Consider the following 26126-nt stretch of genomic DNA (forward strand, 5'->3'; position numbering starts at 1 on the left):
GTCCAGGCTTGATTGCTTGTAAAGTTTTCATCCTTCAACCGTGGAGTGAATGTGCTATTGAAGATGGCTGACTTCAGTAAGGGGAGAATTAGCTAGTCCTTCTGAAAATTCCGCTTTTCCTAGGCCCATTTGTAAAGCTGCATTGCTTTCCTCCCAAACTATCCTAAGAATGGGAGATCATTAACTGTTCTGTATTGTTGGTTTCAGCAATGTGCAAATGAATTTCTGGAATCCAGTATGCTGATTTATTGTCTGTATTCTGAAAGAAGCATTGTTTCTTCTCCCTGATGCTTATATGGCAAAATTGAAAAAAAAAAAAAAAAAAAAAAGGCAATTTGCGGGGAGGGAAGGTAGTATGGTGTGTTGAGCAGCCAAAAAAGGGATTTCCGCTCTCTGCAGGTTTGTTGGCACAGGGAAAGTGAGCGGGATTTTAAAACATGATAACTAACATGTTTTAATTACCACATTTTAAAAATTACAGTTTAGCACCAACTGTACGTGAAGACAATAATTAAATCTGCTAATTAACACTTGCATAACATGCTGGAATTTTGTGCTGAAAGTCACCATGTTCTTTTTTGTGAGAGTAATGTAAAGTGCTGATTTAGGAGGGAAGAGCTGAAGGTCAGAGGAGAAAGGATGACTGGTCCAAGTTCTGACATGCAGCTCGGAGGAAGCCCTAGAGAAAACAAATCATATTTAGCCCTTGTTTTCCCAAGGGTCTCTCTTGTCTACTGAGTGTGAGTGTGAGCAAGGGGCTGTTGCAACCCAATATTCTTTGGCTTGATTTTCTCAGACCACGTGGTCGTCGAAACTTCTCTCCGGGTCAACAACAAAAACATAATCCGGGCCAATTTCACCATCTATGATTGCAAAAGGATTGGGAACATTTACCCGAAGAGAGCGTGAGTGACCCCAGCGCGCAGGCAGCAGAGCCCCCGTGGCGGGGCGTGGGTGGCACGGGGGTGACAATGGTGGGGCAGCTGGGCGCTGGGAGGGTGCCAGCACGAAGCTGGACGAGGGTGCTCCTGTGTGGGGTTGGTGGGGGAGCTCAGCTCCTGAGAGCTGGCAGCTGGGGGCCTGGGCAGGATTTGGCAGGATGGTGGGAGATGTGATGCCAGAGGAGGGTCCTCAAGCCATCTGGGCATGCTGGGTTTCTTTTAAACATAAATAATATCTTTATCTGAAGCTTGTTCTGTTAACCCTTCAGCAGCAGAGGTGGCCTCCCCAGCAATCTGTGGGGCACTGGGGAAGGGAGGGTCACGCTCTCTTGCTCCCTCCAGCCCTGGGTGGGAGCAGTCACATACCCCCATCAGCTTGAGGGGGCTCTAGTGGCACACACAAAACTCATCCACCTCTCAGGAGCATGACATCAGGACCTGGCCACAGGGCCCACCAGCACTCCCATGTCTGTGTAAACAGCAGGGAGTCCTAGTCAGGTCCAGCATGCCAGGCTCCTCAGAGAGACAGATGAGGGGAAAGAGCATTTTTGGGGGGAAAAACTAACTGGTTTTTCCTGTTTGTTTGCTAAGGAGGGGAAGGTGGCTCCCAGTCTGCTGTAGCCTGAGGCCAGGCAGGGGTGCCTGGGCGTGATGGGCTCTGGCCACATACCTGCCAGCTCCCAGGGAGAGCAGAGGGAAATCCAGCACCTGCAGTGGGTTTTTCTAGGCACCATTAAAGGCTGAACAGTGTGAAGAGGGGTTGCAGGGCTGAGGTGTGGCCCCTCTGAGCAGCCTATACTCTGCTTTGCTCACCTTGCCTTTGCCCTTGCAGGTGCACCAGCTGCCTCTCAGCCAGGTGGAAGTGCCACTGGTGCCCCTCCACCTACAGCTGCGTCTCCAACCGCTCACAGTGTGAGGACGCGCTGCGCATGGAGGTGAGGATGGCTGCGAGCTCCCGCAGCCGTGCCCAGCACGCGCCGGCTGTGGCTTGTGCCCTGCTGGGCTGGGCACCCTCCTCAGCTCTTCAGGAGGGTGGTGTGGCGTGGGTGGGCACCGTGCCCTGCCGTGCTGTGCTGTGCTGAGGTGTGCCTGGGAGGAGGCTGGCTCAGGGATTCCAGGATTCTGCTGTCCTGGTGCCTCCTGTGGGCTCCAGCTCTTGGCTTTCCATGCCTTCTCATACCTGGAGCAATGCTGCTCTTTCTCCACATCCTGGGCCATCTGGGTTTGAGTGCAAGAAGAAACAGCCATACTCCACCATTCCCTTAGCTGTGACTCGAGGCTGCTTTATGTTAATAATGTGCTGGGGCACCACTGGGCTGCTCACCCAGAGGACAAAATCACCGCTTTCCAAACTGCAGCTTTAATACCCAGAGGCTCAGAGTGTTCCTACTACTGAAGTTTAATTTGAAGTTAATTTAAATAAAATGGGCCTTTTAGCAATCAATATGCTCTAGATCCAAGCCAAGCTTTTACACTGTGAATTGAATATCCCTTTTGCACCTCTGCTCTTAACTCAGGTCTCCAGTGTTGCTCATGCTCATCATCGAGAGGAGCTTGGCCCCATGTCAGATGTCCCACCCTCACTCTCAGGCTGAGCCCAGGGCCTCCAGTGGGGAGGAGTGCAGGGCATGGGGATGGAGGTGAAGCCACCACTTACAGCTCCAGATCCTGTAAATCCCTGGGAAATGGGGATGGAGAAGTCCCTGCCAGGTGGCAGCTCCCAGCAGCACGGGGCAGTGTGTTGGGGTCAGCTGTGCCTGCCTGTGCATACCCCGGTGTTTTGGGGAAGCATCCTCCTCTTAGTCCACTCCACAGCTTTCAGTGTCTGGCATTTTCTCTGGCTGTCTGCATGGGTGCTGGGAAGTTGAAAACCATCCTGATGGTTGTTCCTGTTGGGTCTGTCTGTGCCAGAGCCTGGGGAGCCCTGCAGGGGTCTGGCACACGCTGGCTGTTGGGGAGCGGGCGCTCATGCTGTGTGTGCTGCTGGGCACTGCTGTGTGCTCCTGCCAGGGACTTGAGGGTGTCAGTTTCAGCAGTGACACTGGGGGACATCAGGGCCGTGTGGTCGCCTGGGGACTGCCCTGGGTTTGTCCTCGATTAGCAAAGGACTAACTTCCTTGGGTCTCCTGCTCCAGAGGTTCAGCTGGGCTGGATGCTGACCTGCTTGGACATGTTTGTTTTCTCTCTGTGCCTCCTGCTGATCTCGTGAGCAGGAGAGGTGCTCTGTAGCCCTGGAAACACGGTGCTTTCATCGTGCAGTTGGAGCTTTGGTAAACAAACCATCGCTGTGCGGCTGCACCTGCGCATGGCTCTGCAGGGAGAGCTGCGTCCTCCCGGCTCCATCCCCAGCACCCGGACATTCTGCCCCTTTCCTCTGATCCAGATGTGACGGATATAGGCAGCTGGCTGCTCTATTTCTGGTGGCTGCTGAACAGCAGGAGAAGGGGCTGCAAGATGACAAGTTAATCAGTCCTCTAAAGTGTATTTCTCTGGGAAGCTGTGCCAGCTCTGGTGACATGCAAGGACTCATCAGGCAGGGGAGGTTTTGCTTGAAATTGTAGCTGTGCTGGTTCTATTTTAACTCTTTTTATTTCCTTGGAAGAGGCTTGGGATTGAAATCTCTCTCCAGTTGTTTACTTTGCTGTTTTGCTTCCCTTATCACGTTAATCTCTGTTATTTAATCTCCATGTTTAGGCAGCACCAACTATGCTTGGTTAGAGTGTCCTGACAGAAGTGAAATATTTTTTCCACAGTCAAACAGACACTCCCAGGTAGTTCTCTGACCCCTATCTAGGTCTGGGGAGGGCAGGAGAGAAACCTCCTCCTCGCTGCATGCCCAGTCCCAGGGATGTGTCTGATCAGGCATCCTAGCACTGGGAGGGCAGGCTCAGCCTCTCCTTGGAGCAGCAGCAGCACTGGCATCAGTGGAGCCACAGCAGGATAACCTTTAATGCAAGTGAGAGGAAATCTTGCCTGCTGCAAATGGTTCTGCATAATGGACCAAGTATTTTGTTGTCTTTTACCCCAATGGCTCCACTGTCACAGGCATTACTCTGGATGTACCCTGGGGCCATGCACAATCTGGCTTCATGCTTGCTGTAGTTTCGCAGTGTGATTTACGTCTCATGAGAGAACAGAACGGGTTTGTCACACAGACTGGAATTCTGAGTCAGCTCCAGTGTCTGAGACATCAATTTAAAACAAGAACAAAAGTAAGGAGACAGATGACCTTTTAAAATAATTTTTCAGCTTCATTTAAGCCTTTCAGTGCAGCTGCCCTACTACTGCAGCCCCCTCCCTGACGGCCCCGCAGCTCCTCACACCCTCTGTGCATGCACACGCAGCCTGGGCACTGTGCAGGGTGGAGACCCTGCAGCACAGACCCTGCAGGTGCTGGCAGGAGTGAGCAATGCAACGGGTGCAACAGGGCTCACAGGGCATGGGAGAGGGTCACACTGGTAGATCTGCCTTTGGAGGGGGCAGTGCCTCCTTTCAGAGTTATTCTGGCCCTGTCACGGCCAGAGTGGCAGCTGAGGTGCAGGTACACCTCACTGTGCACCTGGCAGTGCCCCCTTCCCAGTGAAATTAACCTTCTCAAGGACCTCGATGGTTCCTTTCCCTTGTTGCTGAGGATGCTCAGCATGCACCCAGCTAACCCCTTTTTTTCCCTATTTTTGTACCTAGCAGAAGAAAATTGATTGTCCTCAAATTGTACCTGCCCCTTTGGAGCCGATGCCCACGGGTGTATCTCGGAACATCGTGATCTCGCTGGCCAATGCAACTTTCTCTAAGGTAAATGAGTTCCTAAAGGCATTGGGAAGGTTTGGACAGGTTTTTGGGGAAATAAAGCTCCCTGTTTCCTTGTGGGTGTTTGCTCCACCACCACAGAGCATGCTGGTGCCAGCTCTCCCAACGCCACATCCAGCCTGGCCCCAGTGCCCGTGCTGAGGAATAAAGGACACCGCTCTGAGGGGCAGACAGGGAGCCCTCTCTGAGCCACAGTGTTTGAGCATGGAAGCATTGTTTAACTTCAGATTGGCCCTGCAGAGCTCATTTGGTGTGAAAATGTCCTTCAGGTCATCACTGCAAAGCTTGTTTGAGGTGAAGTGTTTTTTGTGAAATTTTCTGACATGCTAATTCTAACAGCAAAAAGTAGGAGTGGACATCAAGTGGTGCCTTTGGAGATGTGCTGCATGCCAGAAAGAGCCAGAGGAATTTGGGGTAAAGAGGCTGAGCACTGGGAAAGTGCTTGAGTAAGCTCTGGTGTTTGTAGAAATCTGCCCTGAGTGATTTTGGCTCAGACCAACAGGGCTCATGGGGCCAGGTTTGCCTTGCCCCTGCTGATGATTCCAGCATCCTGGGCAGCCAAGCGGCTCCTTGTTCTTCAGGAGAGGAGAGCTTTGGAAGTGCCAGTGGAGCTGTTGTGGTGTGCTGGAGGGTGCTCTGGAGGCCGTGGAGGCACCACTCCCACCACACCTCCTTGCCCTCGGCACAGGGGCAGAGCAGACCCTCGTGGCCTTTTCCTGCACAGCTCCAGCCTACAGGAAGGAGGCTGTGACCTCTGCAATCAGCAAAACAGGGTGAGAAATCCTTCTTCCTGTCTGGATGCTGGAGGTGGCTGAGGAGGAAGCAATAGTGCATGGAACCCACAGGAAACACAGTCAGCAGGAAAGGGGCAGCAGGAGAGGCTCTGGCAGTCTGGCTTCCTTCCATCACCTTCTGCTCATTGTCCCAGGGTGCCGGGGAGGATTTCTTCTCCTTTCCTCTCTGGAGGAACTCATGAGTGCTGCTGGAGCTGGGAGCCTCAGAGACATGTGCCCCAAGCCTTTGCTGCAGCAGGGGCACTGCAGGGACGTGAGACCAGGGCTGTGGGCAGCCTGCAGAGCCAGAGCTGCTTGGGTGCAGGTGATGCACTGGGCAAGATTCTGCCTGTGTGTTTGCTGAGCCAGCAGCTGCCTGCCAGTAGCCTAGTGCTTCCTTCCATGTCTTTTATCAGATCTGCCAGTTTTCAAAGGATAGTTAGACCTCAGTAGTGGTGGAGCATCAACTGCTTGGAGATAGGATTTTTTTCCTGCAGGATGCGGGCACAGCAATAATTTGGTGCAGGATATCATCCTTGTGTTATCAGGAAAACAGCACAGAAGTCTGTCTTTGAACCTGTTCTCGGCTGTGTCCTTGTTTGAATTAGAGATTTGCTCAGTGTAGTTGTTGGGAGGAGGAGGAGGAAGGTGACTTTGAGCCCAAATCACTGACTGGTTTGGACAAGGTGGCCTGGGGCAACACTGGCTCTCAGTGTGTGCTGCAGTGCCACGCACCCCTGCCCAGAGGAGCTGCTGGGGTTACAGGAGCCCAGCCAGGCACGTCTGGTCTGTGTGTGCTGTGGGCCAGGCACAGCCCCTGGGCTGCACCTTTAGTGTCGGGCACTGATCTCCTTTTGACTTGGGCAGAGTTCAGGTGCCAGTGGCAGAATCAAGGTGGGACACAGACCCTGCTGATTGACTGACAGAGAAATGCACAAAATGGTTGTTGCAGCCATTCTGCCCTTGTATTCCCTCTCCTAGGAGACAGCTCTGGAGTGCCATTTTGGGACAGACGGGACATTTGAAGCCCGGTGGGTGAACTCCTCTGCCGTGGAGTGTGTCCATGTGCTGGTGAGTGCAGGGGGGAGGCTGCCAGCCCTGCTTCCCCCAGGCTGAGCATCAGGTCCGAGGGCAGGCAGGGTCTCACCCCAACCTCCCACCTGGCAGTGGGACACCACTTGCTCTCTTCCCTCCATCTCTCACTCCTGCATTCGCCCCTCTGGGCTCTCTGCATGTGCTGATGCTGGCAGGGCACACAAGTGTCCCCAGTGCTGTGTCCCCAGCTCCGTGGGGATCTGCAATGGCTTTGGCCCCTGCTCCCCTGGGGCTTGGGAAAGAGCTGCTTGTTTACCTTTCTAAATAGGAAGAGTTTAGTTCAGACAAAAAATTTGGCCACCTTTCAGGATTGCTGTTTTTGTAGCTTTTATTTTGAGCAAGGATTTGGCCTGAGGAAATGCTGTGATGCTCACTGGAAAGCAGTGTGTGGTTGTTGGAGGGCAAACTGCACCTGCAAAATGCAGCAAACATTTGGGCTTTCACCAGTAGGAGCATTGCAAGTGGAAGCTGGAGAAGAGCACTTTCCCATCACGTCACCTGTATCACAGCCCCACACTGAGAATGTGCAGACAGTCCAGGCTGCTCGTGTTCCTGTCCATTTCTGCTAAAAATAGCAGCAACCCAGGGCTCTGTGCTCACCGTGATATGCACTGTGTCCTGGTGCCCTTTACTGGGGCTTCAGCAAAATGATTAAAACAAAACAGCTGTCCCACTTCTTCTGCTAAGGATAAGACCCTTGTGTCTGGAGGAGCAGTGGTCAAAGAAGCTTCACAAGAGAGGTCAATCCATGGGGGGTGTGTGTGTGTATGTAAGCTCCTTTTTACTAAATTTCATAAGTTTTTGTTTATTTTTTGTGTGCAGCTCCACACATCAGAGAAAAGCCATCGCTTCCCAGTGAACCTCCAGCTGAAGGACAAACCAGACAGATTTATCGACAGTCCAGAGATGATGACAGGTCTGAGTTGAAAATATTTTTATGCTTCTCTCATCTGGTTGGCTTGAATGACTCTCAAACCTGGGCAGAGTTTATGGCTGCAGGAGAGAGACCATGGCTCCAGTGAGCACAGCGCAGTTCCTTCTCTCAGGCACATGCGAAAAACATATTTACCCAGAGTCACCCCCATGAACGTGAGCCCAGAGCCCAGACTGGCACCCACACATCCCTGTTACAGCCAGCCAAAGTCAAGCCCTGCCCAGAAGTGCAGCTCAGGTCTCAGCTGCCAGCCGTGCATGGCTCAGGTTACCTGGTGCTCTCAGTCACAGCCGGGATGTGGGCTAGAGAGGAATTCCTCCCGGGGAGAGAAGGGATGGGGCAGGGCTCTTCCCTCGGCTCTCACAGGAGCATGGCGTCAAGATTCCACATGCTCTGAAAATTGAGTCCTTCTTTTAGCTTCCTCTGCTGAGAAGGAATAAAATGTGTAAGCACATTTCACCCCTGGCCTGTTCCCTGTCTCTGCGAAGAATGGCTGGATTCCCAAAAAAGCCCTTGCTACATCAGCAGACTGAGGAAGGCAGGCAGTGAGACTCGAAATGAGTCAGGCAGACATGGCAGCCAGGCAGGACAAGCCCAGGGGGTGGCCACGGAGCCGGGCTGGCACAGCAGCTGCCGCACTCGGCGTGGCTGGAGGTTTGGGGGTGCCCCTTGCCGGGGGCTCTGGCTGGAGGCAGCATTCCCGAGCTCCTCTGCCTCTCAACAGTGTCAGCAGCTGTGGCAGAAGGGGCTGATTTATCTGAGGTGCAGAGGAGGAGAGCCCAAAGAGAGCTTTCCTTTGGAGGACAACTGTGGCAGGGAGAAATTCACGAGCACCAACAGCCAGTGACCAGGACAGAAAGTTTTCCCCTTGATAAACCCCTGTGAATGGAGGAGGATTATCTTGCAACGTGAAAATACCTGGAAATGCCAGCATGGGCAGGCATGAGATCTGGTTTCTCTGCAGAAAGAAGAGGGCATAATTTTGCAATACAGTGGTAACCCTGAGGAGGGGGGTGGGACATGGGGTTTTGGCTGTGTAGAAGACTCAGTTCTCTGTGTGGGTGGTGCTGGGAGCAGGAACCACAGCAGAAAAAGCGTGGTGGAATTCCCCTCCTCCTGCATGGAGAAGGAGCTCGTTTACATAGGCCATGTTTGCATCCATTGGAATTGGCCGGAATATTTGGAGTTCCCACGGGACTGTTATGCTGCTCTGGCTCCTCCTCGCTTTGCTCAGGCTGGTGTGAGTCACATTAGAGACTGCCTTGCATCAGAGATCTGCTAGACAAACGTGGGCATCTTTTAAAATGTCTTTAATGAAATTACTGATGTTATTGTTTATTATTTCAATGCTTATTAGCTTTAATTGTGCATTCTGTTTTGATAGTCCATTGAAGGAACACAAGCTCTGCTACTGGTTGGAAAACCACCCAGTGTAACTCCTGGGGGGGACTGCAGATGACATGGAATAAGCTTTTTTTTTGTGGAGAATAGGAGAGACCCTCAGTACCAGTGATGTTTTGTTAGCATGGCACAGGCAGAGTGTTGGTGTTGATGAAGTTTCATTAGCACAGCACAGCAGAGCATTGAGGCTGAGGGACTCATTAGTTTCTCAGGAAGTGCCTTAAGATGCTCCTCTGAGCAGAAGTGCCAAATGTGTCTGTTTCTGCGTTTTATGTGCTCCTGCAAAGTCTCCTGTGGGGAAAAGGGTGTGAAACCATATTTCCTGTGCATTTCTCACTGTTACCTCCATGGATCCCCACACTTCAGTGGCAGAAGTCTTGAGGCTGGAGAGGAAATGTAACCCAGGGCACCAGCTAATGGAGATGTGAAGGCAGTATAAGAAAAACATATGGAAGCTGAGCTGAGCAGATCTGTTAAGGGAGCAGAAGTCAATGAAAGGGGTCTGTGGTCACAGGGGGAAGGAAAGAACTGTAAACACTGCACAAAGCACAAACTACCCCATTTTTTGTCAGTGTGGAAGCAATGCGATTGCTTTCCTGGCAGGATGGAGCCAACTTTGCCAAGCAGCTTCCCATGTGGATGCTGAGTTGGAAACACGTAGCATTAATTGACAAAAGGTTCCAAGTTTGGGTGTTGCTTGTTTTTCAACGGGGAGAAAAAGGAAAAGAATGTGCTAAATTATATTGTAGTGTGAACAAGCGCCCAGGCCGTCTGGGAAATCTGCAGGATGGCAGCCAGGTGCTGCCCAGTCCCGCTGTGTGCGCAGACTGCTCTGCTCGTCCGCTGGATTTCAGCTTTTCCTGGGATTAACGCAGCGGGCAGGTGGTGGGAGCGGGGGGCCGCGTGTGCTGGATTGCCTTAGGCTAAGCAAAGCTGCGAGAGCCTCAGGCCTGGAGCTCATGCTGTCTGTTGTCTCTGGTGGCTCAGTGGAGGTGTACAACTGCGCGACCGGCAGTGCCGACTGCTCCCAGTGCTTGGGGAGGGAGGACCTGGGCCACCGCTGCCTCTGGAGCGAGAGCAGCTCCAGCTGCAGGCTGCAAACCGAGCCCCCGCAGGTCTCTGAAGTCTGCCCACCGCCTGAGATCCGCAAGGTGAGACCCAGTGCAGCACGGAGGGTGCTCGCAGCGCGGCGTGGGGCGGGCGTGTGCCAGGGGCTGGGCTGGCTGCACCATGCTGCCTGCAGCAGAGGAGGATCTGCACATTGTCCCTGGCACAGGACGGGGTCCAGCGCTGAATTATTCACTGACTGGCTGTGCTGTCAAGTCACCTGGTGCCAAGGACATCTTGCTAGTGACAGGATCCAGGCTTCATCATGTTAGAGGGAAAAACACCAGCAGCACAGTCATGGCCAGTGCTGTCCTCTCGCAGCACTGGGATGTTGTCATGACCAGTACTCTGTCCCCTCACAGCGCTGGGGGCAGCAGCTGTCAGGTGAAACCAGTGGTGTGGGAGTGGGTTCAAAGCTGGTCTGTGGAAGAAAGCATGTTTCTTCCCAGATGTGTTTGCAGCTGCAGTGATCCTTGACTAAACCCCACCGCCCAACACAGCACAGAAGTGTGATGGTTTCTCCTCTGCCAAGCCAGAGCAAGGAGACTCTGGTGTTGGGTGCACGGGGCAAGCAGGAGTGTGAGGAGTGATTCTCTCTGCTTCACAGGGCTCAGGTGGTGCTTGGGCACCGGGACTGGCTCAGGGATGAAGGGCAGAAGCTCCTGGTTCTCCCCTGACCTGGTCTAGTGGGAGGCGTCCCTGCCAGCCGCATGAATCATAGATGATCTTTGAGGTCTCTTCCAACCCAAACCATTCTGGGATCCTGTGCTGCTCTGACTTTGTGCCCTGCCCCTTGGTGCTGCAGATCGAGCCGCTGCGCGGGCCCCTGGAGGGGGGCACGCTGCTGACCATCCGCGGGAGGAACCTGGGCCGCCGCTTCAGCGACATCGCGGGCGCCGTGCGGGTGGGCGGCGTGCGCTGCGCCCCGCTGCCCGGCAGATACGTCGTCTCTGAGACGTGAGCTGGGCGCTGGGGAGGAGGGACCGCGACCCCTGCATGGCCCTGGCTCACGCCTGTCCCTCCCTGTCCCTGTGGCCAGGCAGAGGCCAGCTGCTGCTGCCTTCGCCGCTGGCACTGCTGCCATTCTCCTCATCCATCCGCAGAGTCGTGTGCCAGACCGGAGAGGCTCCGGAGGCGTTTTCGGACGTGGTCACGGTTAACGTGAGCCGGGAAGGGAGGTCCAGGGAACGGTACTCCTACGTGGTGAGTCTCCTGCGTGTTCTGTGGTGATCCCCGTGCCCCTTAAAGTGGGTGTGCAGCTCCCCACGCCTTCCCTAGCTGGCTGAGAAACAAGATCTACAGCTACATGTTGGGGTCCCTACGGAGCTGCTGAGGTGTCACCTCACCTGTGGTTACCTGTGGGAGGTGTGGCAGGACCACAGCAGGATGCTGGCAGCACAGCCACGCTCCCAGACTCAGCTCCTGCAGGGGTCTGTCTCATTCCAGCTCTATTCACAATTCTCCTGCTATAAAAAGGAACTCGGTTTTCTTCTACCTCTTTTGCTGAAGTCTTGCTACAACCTGTGAGATTTTTTGAGACTTGTGAAGTCTCTTTTTGCTGCATAAGTTACATTCCATAAACTCACATTGTTTAGAACTGATATTTTTGCTGCAGAGATTGTATTAGTTTTTGCATGAAATAGTGTGTAGGGATTAGACTGAAGCTAACCCCATGTCATTGTGCAATGAAAAGCCCTTTACAACTTTGTGCTGTGCTGTTTCACAAAGATAGCTTTCATCTCTATAAACCTGGAGAGAAATCCATGTACTTTTCTCTTCCCTACATGAGCCTTCTTCTTGGACAGCGTTCATGGACAGCCATGCTGGGTGGGTGCTGAGGGCACGTGGAGTGCTTGGAGCCTTTGAGCCTCCACTGCAGCTTCAGCTGGGGCAGGACAGTCTGTGCTGCAAGTTGCTGGCCTGGGAGGAGACTTGGAGCCCCAGAAAACACTTTGATTCCTGGTGGCCATTGTGAGGAATTTGGGGCAGATCATGGAGTGTGATTCTCCCACCCTGAAGCCAATGACAAATTGGGTGTTTAGTTCAGGGAGCTGACAGCATGCAGCCAGCACAGGCATGGCACACCCCAGCACCCAGCATGGGGAGAGGCTGGTGAGGTGATGGCACAGCCAGGCCAGGCTCAGCAGGAGTTCCCAGATCCCATTTCCACAGTTTCCAGGTGTCCAGGTTCACATCCTAACACGCCCCCCTTGGTCTGGGGATTCTCAGGATGTGTGTGCTGAGCTGGCACGTCCCCCGTGCTGGCTGAGAGGGGGGAGAGGGCCTGGAGAGTGGAACAGGGCTGGGCAGCTCCTTCACCAGCTCTTAACATGCGAGGAAAAGCCTCTCAGGAAACACCTGTGGCAGCAGCAATGCTGAACAAAGCCAGGGCCTGACTTCAGCCTGGGTCCATGGCAGCCCTGTTCCAGCAGCTCCTAGGCAAGCTTAGGGAGCAGGCTGCTCCCTGGAGTGGGACAGGAGCCGTTCCTGCTTGGGTGGCACAGTAGAAAACTGCTGTCCCTCTGTCTGTCTCTGTTTGTCTTTGCAAATCTGGGAGCAGATATGAGGGAGTGCCCTGCCTTGTGCATGTGTTGGGGAGGGACACTGCAGGGACACTGGTGATGGAGATGTGTCACACTGAAAGTAGCTTTCACACCGTTTGCAGACCAAGCAACACTCTTGTTTTCTTGGTTCTCCTCTCCCATCTCTTGGCATGCAAATGGAGTAGCCCACACCATGCAAGGCTAGTCTTGGTGAGACCTGAGCTTGGGCACTGGTACAGTTTGCCTGGAAAAGTTCAAAAGCCTTTCAGAACTGCCCTTCCAAAGAAGGTACTTCATGAAATACCAGATATGGTTTGTGTACTACATCTTTCAAAGTCCCAATTATACATGCCTAGAAGAGATAGAATTCAGCTGTAATTGTACTGAGGAGGAGGAAGAGGCTTCTTCAGGACATTATAGCAGGCTATGGATGAGCTGGATTTGCCAAAGCTGCGATGGAGGTGATTGGTGCTGGCAGTGCACCAAGAGCAGCAGCCCCTGGCTCTGGCTAAGGGGAAGGGCTTTGGGGAACAGGAATAATCCTCTCTGCTGGTGCTGTAGCTGTACTTATGAATATGTGGGTTAAGGGCCAAGGCCAGGAGACAGCTGCCTGCAGACACCAGAGAAATAGAAATTAGCAAAACGGATCTGGTGGAAATGGGTGATGGTCAGAACCGACAGAGGAAACGGCAGGAGAGGAGCAAAGCCATCTGCATGTAGGACAAGGGCAAGGGTAGGTGTTAATGCACGGGTTTGTGTGGCAGAGACTGCCAGGCAAGGCATTAGCAGCAGGCTCAGCCTGCACTCCGCTGCCCGCCTGCGAGGGTCCAGGGTCTGCTCTGCACGAGCAAGGGATGGGCTGGGGTCTGTCTGAGAGGGAGTCACCAGTGCCCTGTGGAAGGCTCTCAGGATCATGATTTGCTCTGCCCTGGCTGTCCTGCTCAAATGGAGCAGGGATGTTGCCAGCAGCCTCTCCTGGGGTGCCTGTGAGCAGACAAGAGGGCTCAGAGCCACGTGAGTTATCAAAGCCTCCAGCTCATCAATCTCAGGAAGATTTCCAGGGGCTGCAAACACAGATAACATACATGCTAATTTATGCTGCAAATGGCAAGAGGCAAAGTAACTTCCCCCTCAGTTCCTGTTGCCTCAAGAGATGCAGATTTGAAGCTTCCTTAGCAGGGGTCTGATATTCAATTATCTAAACCCAGGTGGCCTTTTTACTGATCTCAAGGCCATCCTCCAGTGGGGCTTTAACATTATCCTTGCATTTAGGAGGACATGGATCTGGAAGGGCTGAGTTGGTGAGGGAGGGAATGAGTGAGAGATTTCTTTTATTGATGGACCTTGTGCTGCTACTGGCTCTGGACCTCCTGCTGGAAATCTGAAGGGAAGGGTGGGATCCTGGGCTCCCGTTTGGCCCCATGTTTCATTTACAGCCAGTATTTAGGGACCACTGAGAGTCACAGAGGTTTTATATGATCTTGCTCCTTAGTGTTTGTATCATTTCTCGTTTTCTGAAACCTTGCCAGCAAAAGCTTTTGCTGTGCTGCTGTTTGAGCCTCACAGTGCTGGACACTTATTCAAAGCTCTGAATCAATTCCCATGTACAGTGTGGAATATCCAGCTGCAGATTTACTGGGCTAGAAAACAGATTTCCCCTTTGTTTTTAGCTTCCCGTGGTGCAGTCCATAGCTCCTCTGAATGGCCCGAAGGCAGGAGGAACAAGAGTGACCATCAGAGGCAGCAGGCTGGATGTCGGCTCAGAGCTCCGCGTCCTCATCAACTCCTCCAAGCAGTGCACGGACCTCAGGTGGGAGCAGGGCTGGGGCTGGCACTGGAGTAGTGAGGGGAGCCAAAGTGTAGGAGGGTTGGTATTGTCCCCCAAGAAGCCAGGCAGAGCGAGGGTTTTGACGGGGGCACCGCTGCATGCTGGCATCCCCTGCTGGAGTGGGCCCAGCAGCCGGTGCTGAGAGCTGAGAGCTGCCCCTTGGCAGGCCTGGGAACAGCTAGCTGGCTTGAGGAACAGCTAGCTGGCATGTGGCTGGAGGCTCCTTGTCATCTGTGGCTGCCAGCTGCCTGTCGGGGTGCTCAGGCAGACCAGGCTGCGGCTCCTGCAGCTGTCCCCTCCTGTCCCCACGCAGCCGCACCGACAGCACCATCACCTGCACCATGCCCGCCGTGGAGCTCACCACGGCTGTGCCGGTCTGCGTGCAGTTCGAGAACAAGTCTTGTGCCAGCCACAACATCACTTTCAAGTATGAGAAGAACCCGGTTATATCAGACATCAACCCCAAAAAGAGCCAGATCAGGTGAGATCCTGCCCTAGCTGGGGCAGCTCCAGGTGGGAGAGGGTGGGGAGAGGGTCCTGCCAGGAGAAAGGGGCTGCTCAGCTCTGGGCTGGACAGGTATAGAGAGTGCCTTAGCTGCTCTTGGGGTGCTCCAGGGTAACCCCAGCATGAGAGTAGAAGAGGTCTCACACACCAGGACTGTCCATAGCTTGTTTTGATGCATTTACGAGTGGATATATGTCAGCCTTGGTAACTATATGTGCACACCTGGTGAGTACTTTGGGGAGGCCCAGGTGGGGGCTCTATGACACCCTGAGGATTTTTCTTGGCAGTAAAACTGCTGGAGGATAAGATGAGTTTTGTAATTTTGGATTTCAACTTTCCCTGAGGTCACAGTATTTAATTTTTAAAGTGTGTTGCTTTTAGTTTCACATCTCTGTGGAGTTCTCAGACTTCTGTTCCTTAGAATACCGTGGTGAAATACCACCCTGCTCACCTGTGGAGCCTGAAAAACCCAGGGCTGATAGGAAATCTGGGAGGGCAGTGCTGCAGGACACTGCTGAAGGCAGCACGCCCAGGGGCGAGCAGGAGCAGGCTCTGGTGGTCTGACCCTCTTGGAACAAAGCTGCCTCTCTGTTCCCAAACACAATGCCAAGGCCGCAGGCTGTGGGAATGTTAGGGGAAAGGCAGAGCCATGACTCAGCCAGGCTTCCAACTGCTGAGTGGCGAGAGCAGTGTCTAAAAAGAGACAAGGGAAGAATGTCCTGCCTGTAGTCACAAAGGAAACCACTGGGGTATTTCTCAGTCACCTTAGTCTGCTTCCTTGGTACTTAGAGCCATTCCCAAATTTCAGAGAGCAGGGATGGTAACTGCAGGCTCTCTCCAGCCTCTGGCATGGCTCGTGCAGTCTGACTGCTTCAGCACATTGCTGGGCTATTGACCATGAGGTGCCAATAACTTTTGTAAAAATTTAGCTGGATCTGATTTCTCTTACCATATGGATAAAATAATGCATATAACCAAAATCTAAACCAATGCAAAATTGTACACTAGTCTGCAGATGTGAGAGGCTAGTGAGGAACTTGGATCATGACTTCCTAGTGATATTCCAGGCTTCAGAGAACCCTGGGGCCTTGTGCCCAAAGCCACTGTGCCTGGAGTGCTCTTCAGATAACAGGACTTGTGAGTCTTGCCTGTTCCCTGGCAAATACTCCAGACAAGTCAGATGTGATAGGGGGAAGGTGGGTCTAGGGTGCAGATGGGTGGTGATGGTTCTCCAGCTGTTGCTCTGCCTTGTGTACATTGGGCTGCTCATTATTCTTGTTGGTTGACTGCACAGTGTTGCATTCCCCCCAAGCAGATTCAAAACACAGCAATTCTCACATTTTGATCTAAATCATAACTTCCTGGGAGATGCAGGATGAGGGACATTTCCCTCTCCAAGTCTCACAGTTCTGTGTGGGTTGCTGCAGGGCAGGGGATGTGTCCTGGCCATCACTTCAGAGGTCACTTACATGGCCAGTGGCCAGGATGCCTGCTGCATACCCTGGCATGCAGAGGCTGCTCTTCTGGACAGTGGGAGTAAGGGGGACAGCTCACTGCTGCTGGAAGAGGCTCCCTGCTTTCCACCAGAGCATCTACTCCTCCTTCCTTCCTTTCTTCCATGATGTTGGGGTAGCTGTGTAGGTAGCTCCCTACGTCCCCTCTAAGTAGGAAGAAAAGTTTGGCTGTTGGGTTACATTTTCTGCTGAGGCAGCTTGGAAATGTCTCTGAGAAAAAGGCAGGAGGAAGATGCAGCCCTCGCATCCCACTGCTGCACTGTCCCCTGCAGTCACCCTCTCTTTCTTCCCTTCTCAAAGCGGGGGCAGGATCATCACCCTGGAAGGAAGAGGATTTGGGCTGGTGCAGAACGTGTCCATGGCTGTCCGCGGCATCGGCAGAGAGCACACGGTGGGTGTGTGGGCCAGGGCTGGCCCGGTGGTGCAGCAGGGCTCAGGGCTGCTGCCAGAGGCTGGCCCGTGCCTCGGGACGGGCCGGGAGCGCTCGTGGTGTGGGCTGTGACGGGCTCACCCTGCTGCTTTCAGCGCTGTAAGGTGCACTCTGACACGGCCATCACCTGCCCCTCTCCTGCTGCCTCCAACGTCACTGTGGGGAGCAAGCCAGCCCCTGTGGATTTCTACCTCAACGGGCGCCTGTACACGGACGAGCGCGCGGCTCTGGATGAGGACATGTACCCCGAGGAGGCCCTGCACGTCAGCAAATTCAGCCTGGGCTACTACGCTGACCCCCAGTTCTCCACAGCCAAGAAGGAGAAGTGGATCAAGCACCATCCTGGCGAGCCCTTAACTCTGGTCATACACGTAAGAGGGTGGCTGTTACAGCTCTGCTTCTCTCTGTGTGCTGCCAGCCCCACCTGGGCAGCTCCTCAGTCCTAAGTGCCAGCACAGGGACACAGACACAGGACAGAGAAGGGGGTGGATGGGGACTGGAGAGGCAGGAGCAGGTGATTTTGGCTCAGCCTGCAGCTTCTGCATCTCTCCACCCCAGGAAACACAGCCTGGTCTGGGGATGCCTTCTGAGGCATGATGCCAGAGAGCTGCCTGGGGAGGGTGCTGCAGCAAGGGGCTAAATGAAATACTGGACATGTGGAAAAGAGCTGCAATGCCCTGGCCTGCAACCAGGCAGGTGCTGCAGAAGGGCCTGACAATAGGTGTTTATTCCTGCAGAAACAGATCATTCATTCTTCTCTTTTGGCTACTGGATTCAGCTCAGCTCCCAAGGAAGTTGGGGTGCAGAAGCTGATTGGCCTGGACAATGAGCAATAGTAATTCAAAGGCCATTGTTTGCTGCAGGATATCCTAATGGTTTGCAACGTGCTCCAGAAATGTGCTCCCCCTTTCTCAGGCTTTGCAGGGGCATGCCCTGGCTGTCCCCTCCGTTGTACATCCTTCCCCCCTCCCAGATGGGTGCTTACATCCTTATCTTCCATGCACAGCAGGCCCGATCAAAAGCAGATTTTTCCAGGTTCCATGAGGGGCTTGTTCATCCTATGCCCCATGCTGAGTGAAGAATGGGAAACAGGAAAATGGGGAATGGCCTGGGTTTGGCTTTCCTGTGGAGTGCTGGAAAAATGTCCTTGGTGGGGGAGAGTCTTCCCAGGTCTGCAAACCAGCAGGGAATGTGGAAATTAAAGCAGGAAGATCGATTGCAATTCTAACTGCTATGCTGCAGCCTGACATCCTGATGTTTTTTCTGCCTTTAGAAAGAGCCTGACAGCCTGGGCCTGGAGAGCAATGAATACCAGGTGAAAATCGGCCTGATCTCGTGCGAGATCCAGATCGTTTCAGACAAAGTCATCCACTGCTCCATCAACGAGTCGCTGAGCTCCTCGGAAAGGCAGCTGCCGGTGACGGTGAGCGCGGGGCAGGGGTCCCGCAGCACGGGGCAGCGGTCAGCAGGCCGCAGGGCCGGGCAGCGGTCAGCAGGCCGCAGGGCCGGGCAGTGGTCAGCAGGCCGCAGGGCCGGGGCATGGCCCTGCCCCCTGTGCTCTCAGGCATGTGAGGTTTTGTCACCTGCGCTGATTTCCTGCTCCTCATGAGATGAGTTTGGGGATTTCCTTACAGCTTTAAGCCGTTGGCTCTGCCCCACCAGCAGAAGGGCCGTGAGAGCCCAGCCTCACCGAGCTGGGGCCCTGCCGGGTCCCTGCAGCGGGACCAGGCGGGCGACAGCAGCACTCAGGCCTTCCAAAGGCTGCTGCTGTCCCGCTGCAGAGTTCCGTGCTCTGCGCTGCTCTTTCTCTTTGTGTCTGCAAATGTGCCACACTTTGCTACTGTCCTGCTTTCCAGAGGGCTGGACCGAGCTGCTGTGCTTGCTTCAGTTTCCCTCACGTCGCACAGCCCGTGGCCATGCAGGGATGTGACCGTGGCTCTCTGTATCTGCAGAGAAAATGCCTCCACCTCCGTGGGAGACCCTCTCCCAGTCCGTGTGCTGGCAGGGGATGGGTGGGAGCTGAGGCACGGGCAGGGAGGGCAAGGAGAGCTGGAGGGAGCTGCAGAGCTCCGGAGCTGGGCTGCCCAGGGGAAAGGCACACTGCACTACCGATTCTCTGACAGGATTGTGCAGTGTACTGCAAACAATCTGAGGTGTATGAAATTCTGTTGCAAACTGGAAAAATGGAAATGCAGAAGTAACAGGATTTCTTGAGTCATCTTAACAGGAATTTTAAGCACAGTAATTTTGAAAATTTTTTTTGTAAGAATTGAGAAACAGGGGAATTCCTTTGTGGAAGAAAAGGAATTTTTGACTTTGCCAATGTTGGTGTGACATTAACCAGCCACGGCAAGTCCCCAGGAAGCAGGAGAGTGATACCCAGCCCTAAATATCACAAGGGTGTTCAGAGTGCACCAGCAATGAAAGTGCAGCTAATTAATCTGCTTATATTCATACCTGTGCACCCTTACTAAACCTGCAGGCACGGCTGGGCCCTCGCCTGCCGGCCTTTCCGCGAGTGGCCGCTGCTTTGTCACACATGAGAAATGGCTTTGGTGGCACAGGGCAGGCACGTGCAGGGGTCACACTGAGTGTTGTTTGTGTAGAGCTGTCCAGCTGCACAGGAGACACTTGTCAAGACATTCAGGCCCATCTTTGTTTATGACCAAACAGTTTAAACATTGAATTAAACAGCAGCTGAGGCATTTTTTCTCTGAAAAATGCAAAAGGCTGAGCTGGTGAGGGGAAAAAGACTCAAAACACATTAAGGAGCTGCCTCATTGCAGCCATGCCCTCACCAGTGCTCCCAGAGCTAGGGCTGGATTTCCCTCAGGATGGAGCTGTGTGTCTGGTGGTGGAGGTGGTGGGAAGACCCTTCTTGTGGGATGGCTTTGGTCCAGTGGCTGAGAGCTGCTGGAATTTCACCCCAGAGGGCACCTTTCCCAGAGGTGTTCCATGACACAGGAAATCAAGATTAATTTTGATTAATCAAATGATTAATCAAAATCACGCCGTTGTGCGAGCTCTTCGCTACGTAATTTCAAGGTCTTTCTCAAGTTTCTCTCACTTCTCGTTCCTTGGGAGAAGTGAAACTCACATTTCCAGAAGCGAAAGCCTTGTGTGGTCATGAGTTTTCCTTATCAGATGATGCTGTGGAATTCTTTCATCCCAAGGCCCCAGAGAGCTGTTTGTAAATGGCACCCAGTGACTTGCCAGCCTGTGATGTGTCTGGCCTCTTCCCTTCTGGAGATCAGGAGACCCAAGGACTGAGCTCTAGTGGTTTGTTCTTGTCACAAGAAGTACGGGCTGGGAGCAGAGCCAGCACCTTCTGACACCCCTTTCACTGCTTTAGCCACAAGATCATTACTCCTCTATGGTCTCATTTATTTTTATTCCCTTAGTTTATTTGTATTTCAAGGACTTTCAAGTTTCTTAACCCTACTTTTTCTGGGTGGCAGCCGTTCTGAGTTTGGAGGAGAAAGGCGAGTGCAGCAGGCTCCAAAGGCTGTTCAGAGCCATGAAGAAGCTGATGATTAATGGAAGTGATTTTCTAGTAAGAGCAGCACAGGCAGCCTTGTACAGTGCCACAGGCTCTCTGGGAAAGGGCTGTCTCTTCTGGGGCAGGTGCACTGGGGCCATGGAGCCTGCAGTTCTGCCACCAAAGCCTCTGCTGGCTCTGGGATGGGCACCACTGCAGCATCACAGCCTGCTGAGTGTGGCCTCGGCATCCCCCAGAGCACAGGAGGGGGACTGGGCTCCCTGGAGGCACACAGAGTGCCCGGGCTCTGGCAGTGAAAGGCACAGCCCAGCCTCCCTCCCTCCGAGCCTGGGAGGCTGTGCCAGCTCGCTCAGAGTCCTCTGCTGAGCGCTGCCCTGTGTCCCTCCCTGCTCCCAGCCCTTTGGCAACCTGCTGATCAGCTCCTGCTTTTCCTGCCTCCTTCTCCTTCCTCAGATCCAAGTTGGAAAGTTCAACTACACAATTGCCATGCTGCACCTTGGGGGAGGAGAAACCGCGATCATTGTGTCCATCGTTATCTGCAGCATCCTGCTGGTCCTCTCTGTTGTAGGTAAGGGAAAGAACGACGTGTTCCCAGGCTGTGGCAAGGTTTTTCTCTCTGCATGTGGAGGCGTGAACTCTGAGTGCTGCAGTTGTGCAGAACCTGAAGCTAGTCTGGGTGCAGCAGCTATGGCACACAGCTAGTACCAGGACCACAGCTCCCTGCAGCACAGAGCATTTCCTGGCTGAATCCACAGCTCAACTCTGTTACTTGAACCTGTGACGTTTATAAACTTACCCAAATACTTAGTAGTTACTATAATACAAAATAAAGGAGGATGTGAGAAAGTGATCTTGGTCACAAGCATGATTGTCCCAGACCATTCTAAAGGTGCTGTTAGTCCAAGATCCCATCATCAGGAACAAGCAGTGATAGGTGCCTGGCCGAGTAGGAAGAGCAGAGCCAGCATCCTTAGCTGCAAATCTGAAGCAGGCACATTAGTGTATGTACCTGGCTGGAAGCTGAGCTGCACACCTTTGTCCTTGGGCTGGGGTCCCTGCTCATCACATGCCCAGAATGACTGTGCAGCAAGAAACCTTCAATTTCACAGCAAATGAGGGCTTTAGAGTAAGGATTTAATTTATTTTTAACAAAGCTATAATGCATCCTATTTACTAGATGCATCACCCATCATTAGAAACATATTTCTGGAGGCATGGGAAGACTGTCAGATGTGAACACTGTAATACAGGTGGTAAACGTCCTCAATTCTGTATTCATTAATCAGCTGGAACACATTAATACACAGTTAAGCTGAATACAGACAGCCCAGACCTAAATTGAAGATGACAGTTACAGCACGATCATTAAATTCCAGCTGGTTCTACTTATTTACAGATAATCGACAACTGCCTGAGCAGATACCAGTCTGGTGGTAGGTGTGAAACCAACTCTGGCTTTAGCTTTCTGCGCTTGTGTCAGAGAGAACTGCTCTGATCCCAGCTGCAGCTGCTCCTAAGCCCAGGTCCAAAAGGCTTCTTCTCTTCCTCTTTTCCAGCTCTCTTTGTGTTCTGCACAAAGAGCCGCAGAGCTGAGCGCTACTGGCAGAAAACCCTGCTCCAGATGGAGGAGATGGAGTCACAGATCCGGGAGGAAATCCGCAAAGGTAAGTCACTGTCTGGGTGCCGAGGAACCACGGCAAGGAGCAAGATGTTGGGTTAGCAGGCTTGAAGCAATTCACCTTGTGCTGTGCAGAAGTTTATAGAACTATTTGTAGGAGAATTCCTGTGATCGCCTGTGAGTTTTGACAGGGTTTGGGAATGAGGTTCAGTGGCTGGAAGTGTGGCCCTGCCACTGTCCTGCTGCCTGGCTTGGGCAAGCCACTGATCTCCAGTGCCACCGGCTTCTCTGCCCTGGGGTTAATGGCCCTTGGCTGTGTCAGAGGGTTACTTGAAGGTCACGCTAACCTTCAGTGTGCTTTCCTCTTGGGTGCAACAGAAACTGCAGCATGCTCCTCGTAGAGCAATGGGAGGAGTATTCCAGGTGTTGACACCCACCACCCCGGGGTCCATGATCCTGCCACATCGGCTGATGTCCTGTCCTGAGGGCACTGGGGCTCCTGGGGCAGAGAATGTTCTGTCAGTCTGGTGGCTAAACCCCGATGGGAATGTGCTGCTCAGAGCAAACAGGGCTTCAGCCCCCGCGAGGGCACGGCGGGAGGGGCACAGCTGAGGCTGCCGTGCCTTCCAGTGCCAGCCTCTCTCGGCTGGTGGAGGACTGGGCTCTCACCATCTCTGGGTCTCTTTGTCTAAGGTTTTGCAGAGCTGCAGACAGACATGACAGACCTGACCAAGGAGCTAAACCGCAGCCAGGGGATCCCCTTCCTGGAGTACAAGCACTTTGTCACCAGGACATTCTTCCCCAAAGTAAGGAGACAGCGTGTGTCACGGGCACCTCATTGCTCCCAGATATGTCCCACCCAGTTTAGGGCTCTGCTAAAGGGCTTTTACAGTGTCACAAAATCATTCCACTGTTATGTATTTACTTGTCACATATTTCAGCCTTAATTATCATCAAAAGTGGAGCTGCACCTCCTGGGGTGTCATACAAGATCGGGCTTGCTCACACATGACAGAAGCTGGCGGCAACTGTCCCAGCAGTTGCTCTGGCTTGCCTGTTTGGGGCCATTGCACACCTCCTCTGAAAGAGCTCTCACACAAGCAGAGTGCTGGGGTTTCCTCCTCAAGGGCTCCAGTGTCACCCCACTCCTTCAGCAGAGGCTGAAGGGTGGCTGAAGGGTGAATTGGCAACCAGGAGAGGGGCTTTTTGTCCCATGCAGGGTGCCCCCAAGCATTCCCAGCAGCTCTCCCAGTCCTCAGGAGTTCTTTGGGTGTCTCTGTCTCTCCCTTCCTCCCTGTCCAAGGCTGGGGGCATGGTGCTCCCAGTCAGATGTCCCTTGGGCACCCAGTTCCAGTCTGTCTGCCCGGAGTCTCTTACAGAGCTGCAGCAGACGTGCTGGTGCCGTCATTCCTGTCACCGGCTGCTGTGGCTGTGTGCCCTTCACTGCGGCTGTATTTCACCCCCGAGGCAGTTGTGTGTCAGTGCTGAGGACTGAGATGATGATTTATGACTGCAGAGTGTTTCATTAGTAGCTATTACTCAGGTCTTTCAGTTACCCAGTCTCCATATCTCGGCACACTGGAGGCTTTAAATTCAGGCTGGTATATGAATGCTAGAGATTTAAACATTTTTCCCATCTGTTTTAAAAGTTACATATGTTGAAACACCCAGAACTCCTCTATTTTGATATAGTCTTCTGTAAAGCTTTCTCTTCTGGGAATTTTCTAGCTATCACATTACTCTATTTGCAGTCTCCCTGCCCTCACAGCCTTGCGTCTGAGCAGACGTCTGCCTCCCCCCATCCTTGTGGTGTTTGCTCATCCAGGAGGCTCTTGCAAAGTGTTTCAAGGCTCCATCAGCCAGTCTCGTGCATGTCTTTGGAATGGGTGGCCTTAGTCCCAGTGGCATGCCTCCCCATCTTATTCCCCCGAGGTGCACAGCACGCAGGTGCCCTCCCCTAACTCTGTGCTTGGTTCCAGTGTTCCTCTCTCTACGAGGAGTGCTACATCCTGCCATCCCAGCAGCTCAGCTCACAGGTGGGCTCCCAGGTCCAGGAAACACATCCACTCCTGGTGGGGGAGTGGAAGGTGAGTAACCCACTAACAGAACAAACACTTTTGGGTGTTGCTAACCAACAACTCAGACCAGCACTGGAGCAGCTTTAGCCAGCTGAAGAAGGCAGATCTGTGAATCTGCTCTTGCGTGGAGGAGCATGGCCTGGGATCCTTCCTGACTCTGTAACCCTGAGGCTGCAGTGAGGTCTCCCTCTAGGACTTCTGAAAGCTGACCAAACCCAGCCCTGTTCACCTCTCCTTGTACACCCACTAATTGCTTTGTTAGCCCTCAGCTGCACTTGCTCCATCTGTCTCGTAGTGGGGAGCCCCAAACTGGCACAGTGCTCCAGGTATCCTCAGGAGTGCTGAACAGAGTGGAATGGCCACTGACACTGACCCAGCTGGTGTTCCTTGCCAGCAAAGCTGCTGGCTGTGTCACGTAGAGGGAAGAAGGGCTCTTCTACTTAGTATCTTTGTGCTCAGTAGGGGCGTCCCTGCCTTTGGGAGGGATAAAATGCGGAGGGAAACAAAAAGCAGGGTTTTCTTAGTCTGCTTTCTAAATTTTTTTTCAGATCCCTGAGAACTGCAGACCCAATATGGAAGAAGGAATTTCTCTGTTCTCCACCTTACTCAACAACAAGCACTTTCTCATTGTATTTGTTCATGCTCTTGAACAACAGAAGGACTTTGCTGTCAGAGACAGGTAAAAGCTCCAGAACCAAAGACTTGTCTGGGACTGTGTGTTTCAGTGGAAGGTTGAGTCACACTTGCCTACACGTTTCTGTTAGAGATGGGTGGCCATGAACCCTGAAGAGCACTCACTTATTTGGCTTACCAGTAAGAGTGTGCAAGCTGACCTGAGGTCCTGCAGCCCTGAATGAGGGTTGGAACTTCTAACGCCGCTGAGAAGGCTCATGAAAATTGTCTGAAAGACTGCCTTTGTGTACTGGGTATTTTAGTGCCAGTCAGCACTTCAGTCTTGTTGGACTGGGGCTTGAGTCCTGTATCATTCTGTGTTTCAGGTGTAACCTGGCCTCCCTGCTTACTATTGCATTGCATGGGAAACTGGAGTACTACACCAGCATCATGAAGGACCTCTTGGTGGATCTAATAGATGCTTCAGCTTCCAAAAACCCCAAGCTTATGCTGAGGAGGACCGAATCTGTGGTGGAGAAGATGCTCACCAACTGGATGTCCATCTGCATGTACAGCTATCTCAGAGTAAGAGAAGCAGGCCCTGCTGTGGTGGGTGCAGGGTCACCTCTGTGTGCAGCAGGGATGAGGGATGCGGGGGACAGCCTAGTACCTGACACTTGCTAGCAGTGCCACTCAAATGGTCACTGACACTTGGCAAACTGAATGATTCACGTGTAGGAAAGCAACCTGAAGTTCAGTTGCTTCTCCACTTCTGCCCAGGATTTTGGTGAGCTTAGTCTTTGTGGCAGGCCAGAGCACGGCTCAACATTTCCACTGTGCTTGAGAAGAGCCATAGGGGAGCTGAAAAACAACCAGAGTGGCCGGAGGTTTTGGGGCCCTCCTGGTTATGGGTTGTTTCTGTGACCAGCTGGCACAGCCGTGCTGGCCAGTCAGTGTGTCTGTCTCGGGAGGGCCGAGGGCAGGCAGAGGGCTGCTCTGTGTCGGAGCCCGTGGGTGTGTGGGGTCTCTTATGCAGAGGAATCCTCGTGGTTCTGCACGAATCTGAGCAGGAGAGGTGGGCTGTCTGTCCCAGAAGGCTGACGGTCTTCTCTCAGTAATGAGCAGGAAAATGTTTGGCATCTCAGAGCCATCAGCAGTCCATCTGCTCAGTGCTTTATCTCCAACATTTGCCAGTTCTGTTTGGAATTCCCCAGAAGAATTGAGCAATAACTTAATTGATTCCACAGCAGTTAATTGGAGGATACCCCATTATACCCGCGGGAAGAGCCTTGAAAAAGCCTTTGAAAAAATCTCTTTTCCCAAAGTGTTGTCTACATCCGCAGAAGCGGTTCTATATTGTCTTCATACATATTGTGACGTCTTCTGATTCCAGAGGATCACTTTTTGTCCTAAAGCTAGTGGTTTTGTAGTTCATAATCTT

General features: G+C 53.0%; 1 protein-coding gene across 3 annotated transcripts in view; it reads left to right on the top strand.

Annotated features, from left to right (window-relative positions):
* Positions 1 to 26126, top strand: part of PLXND1 (plexin D1) — a 68798-nt gene that overhangs the window by 24887 nt on the left and 17785 nt on the right. Inside the window, exons 7-25 of one of the 3 annotated variants that reach the window (XM_041459827.1) lie at positions 797 to 905; positions 1774 to 1876; positions 4626 to 4733; positions 6503 to 6592; positions 7439 to 7532; positions 9939 to 10102; positions 10864 to 11015; positions 11162 to 11261; positions 14272 to 14411; positions 14743 to 14910; positions 16749 to 16839; positions 16974 to 17249; positions 18152 to 18301; positions 20831 to 20945; positions 21934 to 22041; positions 22689 to 22801; positions 23975 to 24082; positions 24622 to 24752; positions 25072 to 25270. In XM_041459827.1, the coding sequence (XP_041315761.1) occupies positions 797 to 905; positions 1774 to 1876; positions 4626 to 4733; positions 6503 to 6592; positions 7439 to 7532; positions 9939 to 10102; positions 10864 to 11015; positions 11162 to 11261; positions 14272 to 14411; positions 14743 to 14910; positions 16749 to 16839; positions 16974 to 17249; positions 18152 to 18301; positions 20831 to 20945; positions 21934 to 22041; positions 22689 to 22801; positions 23975 to 24082; positions 24622 to 24752; positions 25072 to 25270 (2519 nt within the window). The remainder of the gene's footprint in view (positions 1 to 796; positions 906 to 1773; positions 1877 to 4625; positions 4734 to 6502; positions 6593 to 7438; positions 7533 to 9938; positions 10103 to 10863; positions 11016 to 11161; positions 11262 to 14271; positions 14412 to 14742; positions 14911 to 16748; positions 16840 to 16973; positions 17250 to 18151; positions 18302 to 20830; positions 20946 to 21933; positions 22042 to 22688; positions 22802 to 23974; positions 24083 to 24621; positions 24753 to 25071; positions 25271 to 26126) is intronic. The other 2 variants (XM_041459836.1, XM_041459845.1) reach the window with 2 other exon arrangements.

This window comes from Pyrgilauda ruficollis, unplaced genomic scaffold (assembly GCF_017590135.1).
Source record: "Pyrgilauda ruficollis isolate IOZ18807 unplaced genomic scaffold, ASM1759013v1 scaffold10, whole genome shotgun sequence".
NCBI classification, from domain to species: Eukaryota; Metazoa; Chordata; class Aves; order Passeriformes; family Passeridae; genus Pyrgilauda; species Pyrgilauda ruficollis.